Source organism: Centropristis striata, chromosome 1 (genome assembly GCF_030273125.1).
Source record: "Centropristis striata isolate RG_2023a ecotype Rhode Island chromosome 1, C.striata_1.0, whole genome shotgun sequence".
In the NCBI taxonomy this organism is placed as follows: domain Eukaryota; kingdom Metazoa; phylum Chordata; class Actinopteri; order Perciformes; family Serranidae; genus Centropristis; species Centropristis striata.
The window spans coordinates 18,683,324-18,692,066 of NC_081517.1; the positions used below are offsets into that span (position 1 = coordinate 18,683,324).

Genomic DNA, 8,743 nt, shown 5'->3' on the forward strand with positions numbered 1-8,743 from the left:
TGTGTGTTTTTCTTTAACCTTTAAAGCTATTCTGGTTCAGTCCTTTTACTCAACAAGGCATGTGCTGGTTTAACAGGCAGTGTGTCTGGTTGGGCCAAAACTCTCCTGTTATCAAATCCTAACACTGATACAGTATACTCCATCTTGTTCTGTCTCTATTCACAGTGCAGTCAGTGTGATAGGCGCTATATAAAAATGTTAAGGGTCAGCTCACCCAAATTACAAACACTTAGTATGACCTTTTATGGTTTCTAGACATGCAGTTTTGATTTAATTTGTTTTGGTGCTCAGATGCCTCACTCCCCCCATTCCCCCTCCAAATGTAATATCACACAGTGCTGCAAGCATGACGGATTTTTTTAGGCCGGCTTGGAAGTTAGCATCGCCCTAGTACTCTCTACAAAAAGCCAATGGCATTTTTCTATTGGATTCTGGATTATTGCAGAAATTTAGCTCTACAGCAAACAAATGTTTTCAGCAAGATCATCCTCACAAATAAACCCAACTTTGATGATTTTTGAAGCACATTTGTAATTGGCAGAATATAGCTAACAAGCTATAGACGAACTATGCTATGGTTGCATGATTTCAATATAATTGCCACTTAACCCTCCTGTTATGTTGCGGGTCAAATTGACCCATTTCAAAGCTTAAAATTCCCCCCAAAAAATTGGTTAAAAGTATTTTTCATGAAAATAAAAAAAATAAAAATTTAAAATAAAAAATTTAAAAAATCAATATCATGTAAAACCATTGTATTTTATATGTAGGTCTTTCTATTGTACATTCAGAAAAAGTTTTAATGAAAAACGAGTGAATATCCTCATTGAACCTGATCTGTGAGAGGTAAAGAACACCATTGCACTAAATATTAATTGAAATGGTTAGTAATGGAGTTATTAATGAAATATAAACAAAGGTAATTAGGATTTTTTTTAGTTAGTTTAGTTTCTGGATAATTAAACATACCCCTGGTCAAATTGACCCATGAACATTATTGCTGTTCCTGAGAAACGAACATGACAGGAGGGTTAACCCATGATAAGTCTCAATTAACCACTTGTATCCAACAACTTTTTTTAAACCCATTAAATCTTCAGAATTTATGACACAGGCATTTATTTACATATTTTATGTCATAGAACAAACACTAAAAATCTCTTCAGCTTGTGTTAATCACAGACTTCATTCAGGCATCATTCAGGCATCTGATCTCCAAAAGTCCACTAAAATAGAAGGGAAGTGCAAAAATGCAAACTCATTTCCAGGTCTTAGGTCTGATTCCTGCACTCTATCTTTCACAGGAACTACCTTAAAAATGAAGAAATAGTCCTGTTGACTGTATTCCAAGTATCATCCAGAGTCGCAAAAACACTGAGATGCAGTGTTGGAATGTAATGTAAAGTACATTTACTCAAGAACTGTACTTAAGTACTATTTTGAGGTAATTTACATGAGTTTTTCCATTTTATGTAGCATTATACTTCTACTCCGCTACATTTTAGAGGCAAATATTGTACTTTTTACTCCACTACATTTAGCTGACAGTTTTAGTTACTTTTCAGGTCGAGATTTAGCACAAAACATGATGAATTTAAAGGGATTAGACTTTTTTTAGATAAATTAAACCACATATTATATTATTAGTAGTTAAAAATAGCCCCATCTTTCCAAAAATGCTGCTTACACAAATGCATCAATAATAAAAATATATAAATATATTTAATATATATTTAACAATTCTGCATAACGAGTACTTTTACTTTTGATACTTTAAGTACATGTTGATGCTGATACATTTGTACTTTTACTTCAGTAAGTTTTGAATGCAGGACTTTTACTTGTAGTGGAGTAATTTTACAGTGTGGTATTAGTACTTTTACTTAAGTAAGGAATCTGAATACTTCTTCCACCACTGCTGAGATGTTAGATCCACATCCCTGACCTGCTAAGCAGTTTAAATAAGGCTGGTGATTTCGTATGCTGACAGTTGTTTCCCTGATTGGAAAACTGAGCCAATCACACATTTGTATGGAGATAATGAATGGGAAAAGAATGGCTCATCTTCCTGTGTCACAGCCAGAAAATTAGACGATAAGTTTTGATAAATTGGAACAGTCAACTTATGCCACATGTTGGCACAGCCTGTCCTACTTAGAAATGATATTCCCAACTCAACTGCATTGTCAATTATGTTGCAAGGGAAAGTTACGTTCTCCCAGATTAGATTTGTTCTCGTATCACAAAAACGTGTCAAATCAAAGTATTTGATCGCTAATGGAGGCGGTTAGATGGTTTAAAGAACACAGGACTTTCACCCAGGAGACTGCTGTTTACCAAATGTCAATGTTGAGCTATTTATTTAACAAACATATACATTTTTAGCCCAAACCAGTATCTTTTACTAAAATGTACCATGTAGTTTTGTTGCCTTAATCTAGAAAATTAACGTAGCCAAACCATGATCTTTTTTTTTTTTTTTTTATCTTTTTTGATCATAATCTTGGGCAGTCCGTGGTTTAGACGTTAGGAATTGGGCTTGTAACCGTAGGATCAAGTCCCAGGACTGACAGTTCAAGGACTGAAGTACCCTTGAGCAAGGCACCTAACCACCCCACACAGCGGGCACAGTAATGTGCTGCCCACTGCTCCTTGCATGGTGTGTTCACTTGTGTGTTTTTAAAAAAAAAGGTTGAATTTCCCCATTGCGGGATTAATAAAGTAATTCATCTTAATATTAAAATCTTAATATACACAACCAGGTAGTTTTGGAATTTAAACTGAACCAAACTGAGACCCTTTCAAAAAAACAATTGACTCTAATCCAGGAAAAAACATTATTGATTTGTTTTGTTGTAGAGTTTAGGAGAAAATGGTGCTTTTGCCATGCTGTTAACATTCCTGCTGATGGTATCACAGGCTGACACTGGGCAAGAAAATGATGTCAGATAAACATGTATGTTACAATGCAGGATTAAAAATATTCAAATCAATTGGATTCACAGATTTCTTCTGTGGAAATGCAACAAAATGTGTTTTGGTGACAGAAAGAAAAGCTGGTTGTACTACAAGGGGGAAGTGGGTGTACTCTATAGACAATACCAGTGGTGGAAAAAGTATTCAGATCCTTTACTTAAGTAAAATTACTAATACCACACTGCACAATTACTCCACTACAAGTAAAAGTCCTGCATTCAAAACTTACTGAAGTAAAAGTACAAAAGTATCGGCATCAAAATGTACTTAAAGTATCAAAAGTAAAAGTACTCCTTATGCAAAATGGATGTTTTATATATTTGAAATATATCATATAGATCATTTGTAATGATGCATTTTTGTAAGGTGCGTTTTAATTTTGTAAAGACAGGGCTCATTTTAACTTCCTCATATACTGTTATGAGGTATCATTTAAAACTACATGTCTAATCATTTTAAATTTATCATGTTTTCATGTTAAATCTTGACCCAAAAAGTAACTAAAGCTGGAAGCTAAATGTAGTGGAGTAAAAAGTACAATATTTGCCTCAATATGTAGTGAAGTAGAAGTATAAAGTCACATAAAATAAAAAAATACTCAATTAAAGTACAAGAACCTCAAAATTGTACTTAAGTACAATATTTGAGTAAATGTACTCAGTTACATTCCACCACTGCTCCAGTCCAGTGGCTTTTTGGCCAATAGGTTTAAATACTGTATAACACCAAAATAAAAGCTGGTCATACCTTGTATACCAGATACCATCTGCAGGAAAAAGATGAATTGTTCCTTCCAACCACTCCTCTGATGACTGAAAATGACAACTGCATTGATTGGTTCGGGCAAAACGACCCTCACACCCATCAACCCACCCAGCAGAAACTTGCTTACGTGACCACTGTCATATTGAATGATGAGGTGAGAAAGAAAACAGCAGCTCATCATCAGGATGAGACACTGATTCTGGATGGACACATTGCAATTGATTTTTTTTTAAATGTAATTATTGACTTCTCCCAGCACCGTAAACAATGAAATGTTTATGTGGCGTCTCAGCACCACGCCATATTATACCAAAACTATCTCCATGGTTGGAAACCACTCGAGGCATATGAGAAAACAAGTTTTTGTTGTTTTTATTAGGTGAACTGACCCTTTAAATATCCTCTGAATTAAGTAAGCCTACATGTTTTTGGCATATTTCTATCTGATTAATTTGAAAAGGTTTTTTATACCTTATGGCAATATCACAGAGATGTTAAGTGGGAAACAAAACCATTCGTTGTGTTGTGAGTTTTAGATTTCCTGCTTTATATGCAGTTTATTTTATAATCCCTGCAAATCACCTGTATAACTGTACACAGGAGCTGCTGAATAAATCTTTCACAGACTGCAGACAGTGATGGTGACATTAACCTGTCAAGACCGTTCAGAAACTCTGATATAGTTTGTTCCAACATTAGCAAAGCAATAAAATAAAGAAAAAATTATCACACAGATACGTCCTGCTGGGATATGGTCTCGAGCAGATGTTAGACTCTACTGGGACTAGCAGCTGAATCACTTATGATATGACTTGCATGTAATGGCACACTACTTCAATCAGCGATTCTTACTGATAGCTGGCTTTCTAGCCCGAGGCTAAATAACCCGCGACTCCTCCCCTGCAGGCTTTCGCTCCATCACTGCTCCCTCCGTTTGCCTTCAAAAACCTGAATTTGTCGGTGCAAATGACGATCCTGGATCCCCTGTGCTTTGATGACACTGAAAGAATACTACACAGACAAAGAACGAGTGTGTAGACCAGGCCAGTTTATCCTCAAGACAAACAATGGCTTTTGCAAGGCATTAACCCACCCTGTCAACTGCAAACTGAATCAGGAGCTGTGTGTGTTTTTTCTGCCTTGGGGACACAAAAGAAAAACATCCTCCCTGCTGATACTTCAGATAATCTGCAGCGCTCACAGACTGGTTATATCAGTCGTTTCTTCCTCCCTTTCTCCTACCGGAGAGAAGGGTTGTGATGCTTTGCCTCTGTGCTGCCCACTGTAACAAACAGCGTCCCCACCCATGGTAATGATGTCTCTCTTATCAGCTGACAGACTATACATTCTGTCCCCGGAATGCCTCCTCAAAGCTACCACGTCTATTTTCACAAACTCGTTTCTTAAAGGTAATGATCCCGCGTTCTCATTCATGGAGTGTCTCCTTGTGGGCAGGAAGTCTTCTCCCTGTATGGAGTGCTGGAGCATGTGGAGTTGGCAGGGGAACAAGGAGCCGTCACACACGCTGGGACTGGAGCGACACCAGTCTGAGATACTGTGGTCGGATCCCGCTCGGCTGTCTGAACTGTCTCCGACCTTCTGCCCCAGTCCCTGGCCTCTAGCCAAGCTCAACAGCCTGGGGATTGTAACGATGGAGGCAGACGCAGCCACGGCAGCGGCAGCAATATGGTTGCGCTCGGCAGCAGTCACTTTGCTGTCTGTAATCACTGAGGCAGGAGACGCCACTGCAACTGAGCTGGTGAACGAGGAGGAGCCGAAGAAAGACGCCACTTTCTGGTAGTATCGTGTCCGTATCACCTTCGCTGAGCGGTACAGATCCCCTATGAAACAGTAACAGATGGGGTTAAGGCTGGAGTTTGTCAGGCCCAGCCACTGGGCAAACGGGCGCGTCTGCAGGAGCCAAGACGGTGGCCTTTGCTCGCAGTCGATCCAAAGGTCAACCAAGTAGAGCGGCAGCCAGGACACGGCAAACAGCAGCACAAGACACACAACCATCTTGGCGATCTTTTGCCGCATTTTGAGGCGGGAGGCGTGCAGGGCTTCGCTGCGAGGATCCAGATCAGCGAAAGTGGATTTTCTGCCTCCCCAAAGTCGCCTGCCAGTGAGGAAGCCTATGGTGAGGTTAAAGGTCACTGGCAGGCAGTAGAGCATCACAAACAGCAGCACATTGTATCTGTGGAGGAAAAGTGAAACGATTAAAAATGATATACTGAGGTTATTTCCTTCTGAAAGTAATTTTTATGACCATAAACTGAAATCTGTCATGTTTTTTTATTAAGATATATCTATGAAATCAATCTGTATATGTAGTGACATACTTAAAGGCCATTTTCTATCACTGCAGATGCTCTCTATACTCTTCTGAATAAATCAAGGACATGTATTACATCAACGGCATTCCTTTCAAGTTATGGATTGCAGCGTGCGTACAGTTATCAGGAACACAATGGGCTCCTTTCAAGACTATTACATTTGCTCCTGTTTAAACAACAAGATACAGGAATCAATATGACAATATCACAACCAGCAGCATTGTGTTAGAACTCCCCATAGAATTAGTTTAAAGGGCATCTCTGTATAATCAACACAGTTTCTAATAGTTTGCAGCACACAGTTGCATAATGATTGGCAGACAATGACGCCATAATGACATGAACAGAAAAATATAGTGAGCACAATAGAAGTCATTTTGAGGCACTCTTGCAACTTGTGATTAAGGAAAACAAAACAAAGAGAAATGGTGCGTGGGATGAAAAAGGGACAAAAGATTATCTCTACCCGAGTTTTAAAGGTCTCTTATGAAGGATTTAGGGGAATCTATTGGCAGAAACTGAATAAAAAATATAAAAAATTGTGGTTTGTAAGGGTATAATCACTAGAAATTAAGAATCATTATGTTTTTGTTATCATTAGAATGAGTCCTTCATATCTAGATGGGGAGCTATTCTGTGGTCGGTAATCCAGAACAGACAAACTGACCTTTCAAGTTTTTAGACTATGTGAAGACCCCTGTAGGTTCTGCTACATGTTTTGAAAGGGCGGGGTAAGCAGGTGGTTATTCAGTTAGTTGCAATCTCAAGCATTACCAATAGATGTCACTAAATCCTAAACACTGCTCCTTTCATACAAGATAGTGCTTAATTTGGTAGCCCGAGTTCCTTAAGACCAGCATTTAAGAACCTCACAAGCCCCTGAAACACCATACCGAACTTTAAACACTAGTACAGGTAAACGGCAATTGATATATATATATATGTTGTACTTTGCATTAAGTTTCCTCAAGCTGCAAAGGCTACAGACAACAACCAGAGCACCTATGCCTGTTTGTGATCCAAAAACAGATCACAGAGAGGCAAGGAGTTGCAACTAACTCAGCAAAGTTTAACTTTGCAAAGTTTTCTCAGTCTGTTGTCTGTTTTTCATATGGGGGAAAAAAAGCCTTAAATGGTTGAAATCGCTGATTCATTAGGCTGACAAGCTAAATCAGAGAGATGTCAAGTGCTCAGTTAGCCATTAAGAGCCAATTACTGCCAACAGACCTGGATACAACAAAAACTACTGGTGATGGATGCTCAATGGCCATGAAACATAACCGTGGCTCATCAGCGCCTAATGGCCTGTCAATGTGTCAGGACCCTCAGGCTGCATTATGCTTGTGAGTGGATAAAAGATCTGAAAATATGTTGTAGAGCAGAGGATCTGCAGTGAGAAGATCAGAGGGGGAACCTACCCCTGTTTAAGGCGATGCTGAGGCCACTTCTCTTCACAGACCAAGATGGCAAACGTCCCAAAGCTGATCTCACGCCGCCGGTTCATCACAGCAATGGGAGCGCACATGACCGAGGACACTGCCCACACCACTGCAACGGTTGCCAAGATTCGACGGCGGGTAAACATGGAGCGAGCTCGCAGTGGTGATCGGACACTGTAGTAGCGATTCACACTGATCACAGTCAGCGTTAACACGCTGGCTGAGACCGACACAGCCTGTGTAAAGGGCACTGCTCGACAAAGGAGGTCACCGTAGACCCAGGCGGTGTAGATCTGGCTCCCCAGGGTGATCGGCATGCACACACACACCACAGCCAGGTCACACACCGCCAGGTTCACCAGGAGACTGCGCGTGGCGCTGACACCAGCTAGCCGCCGGCTCCGCCTGTGGGTGAGGACGCGCAGGGACATTAAATTCCCAATGAATCCCAAAATGAAAGACAGACAGTACATGATGGTCAGAGCAATCGTACTTGGCTCATTGAGAGTCCAGAGCAGCATGCTCTCCAGGTCGGCCAAGTCATTATAGTAAAAGGTGGGCAGGGACAAAGGGAAGGAGGAGGAACGCTGGTAGACAAAAGAGGAGGTCTGCTGAGAGGATGAGGTCGAGGTGGTGGAGGATAAAGGGGAGGAGGAGATGAAGGAGGAGAAAGGGATGAGGGGCGAGGGCAGAGGTTGATGGAGAGAGGCAGTGGGGGAACTGAAAGTGGAGGGCAAAATTATCGAGCTATGAAAGCTGTAGGTGTGGTTAAGTCTTTCCTGAGAGCCACCGTGCTGCAGCAGAGGAGAGAAGCTCGGCTGGACGGAGCTCCAGTCTGACGGCTGGTCCTGGGACAGATCCATGCTGCTCTCCCAGCAGGAGCACAACCACAGCATGGGAGGCAGCAGAGAGGTAAGAAAAGCGGTGGGCTGTATGGCTTACTGTGCTGGTTTCCCTTGGTCCTCATTAAAATCCAGAAACAGCAAAGAAAAAACAAAATCAGAATCCAAAAAGGCAGGAAATCCTCACCACAGCATCATTTCAGGTTCCAGTCATGTGGTCTGCAGCTCCTCCTGTTCTGTGTGGATAGAAATCTTTGGAGACAAATGCAACCCATGTTATGCCACAACCTAGTCAGCTGGAGTCATGATGCCTTTCAGTGCTGGTCCCAGTGGCGTCTTTGTGTAACATGTGTACATCAATTCCTGCAGGGAGTGTCTGTGTGAACCT

The 8,743-nt window shown here is 40.9% G+C and overlaps 1 protein-coding gene across 1 annotated transcript; it reads right to left on the minus strand.

The window, feature by feature from the left end:
• Positions 1 to 1,721: 1,721 nt before the first annotated feature.
• On the minus strand, positions 1,722 to 8,376 carry LOC131964149 (neuropeptide Y receptor type 2-like). The gene is made up of 2 exons (XM_059328438.1): positions 7,493 to 8,376; positions 1,722 to 5,935 (listed from the first exon to the last, which is right to left on the minus strand). The coding sequence occupies exons 1-2, from the start codon at positions 8,374 to 8,376 to the stop codon at positions 4,939 to 4,941; spliced, it is 1,881 nt and encodes a 626-aa protein (XP_059184421.1). The 3' UTR covers positions 1,722 to 4,938.
• Positions 8,377 to 8,743: the final 367 nt, after the last annotated feature.

Excerpts from the sequence above, each read along its gene's own strand:
- LOC131964149 (XM_059328438.1), bottom strand. The coding sequence starts at position 8,376 with ATGGATCTGTCCCAGGACCAGCCGTCAGACTGGAGCTCCGTCCAGCCG. Across the intron at positions 5,936-7,492 it reads CAGCATCGCCTTAAACAGGG|ATACAATGTGCTGCTGTTTG; the intron begins GTAGGTTCCCCC and ends TTTCCTCCACAG.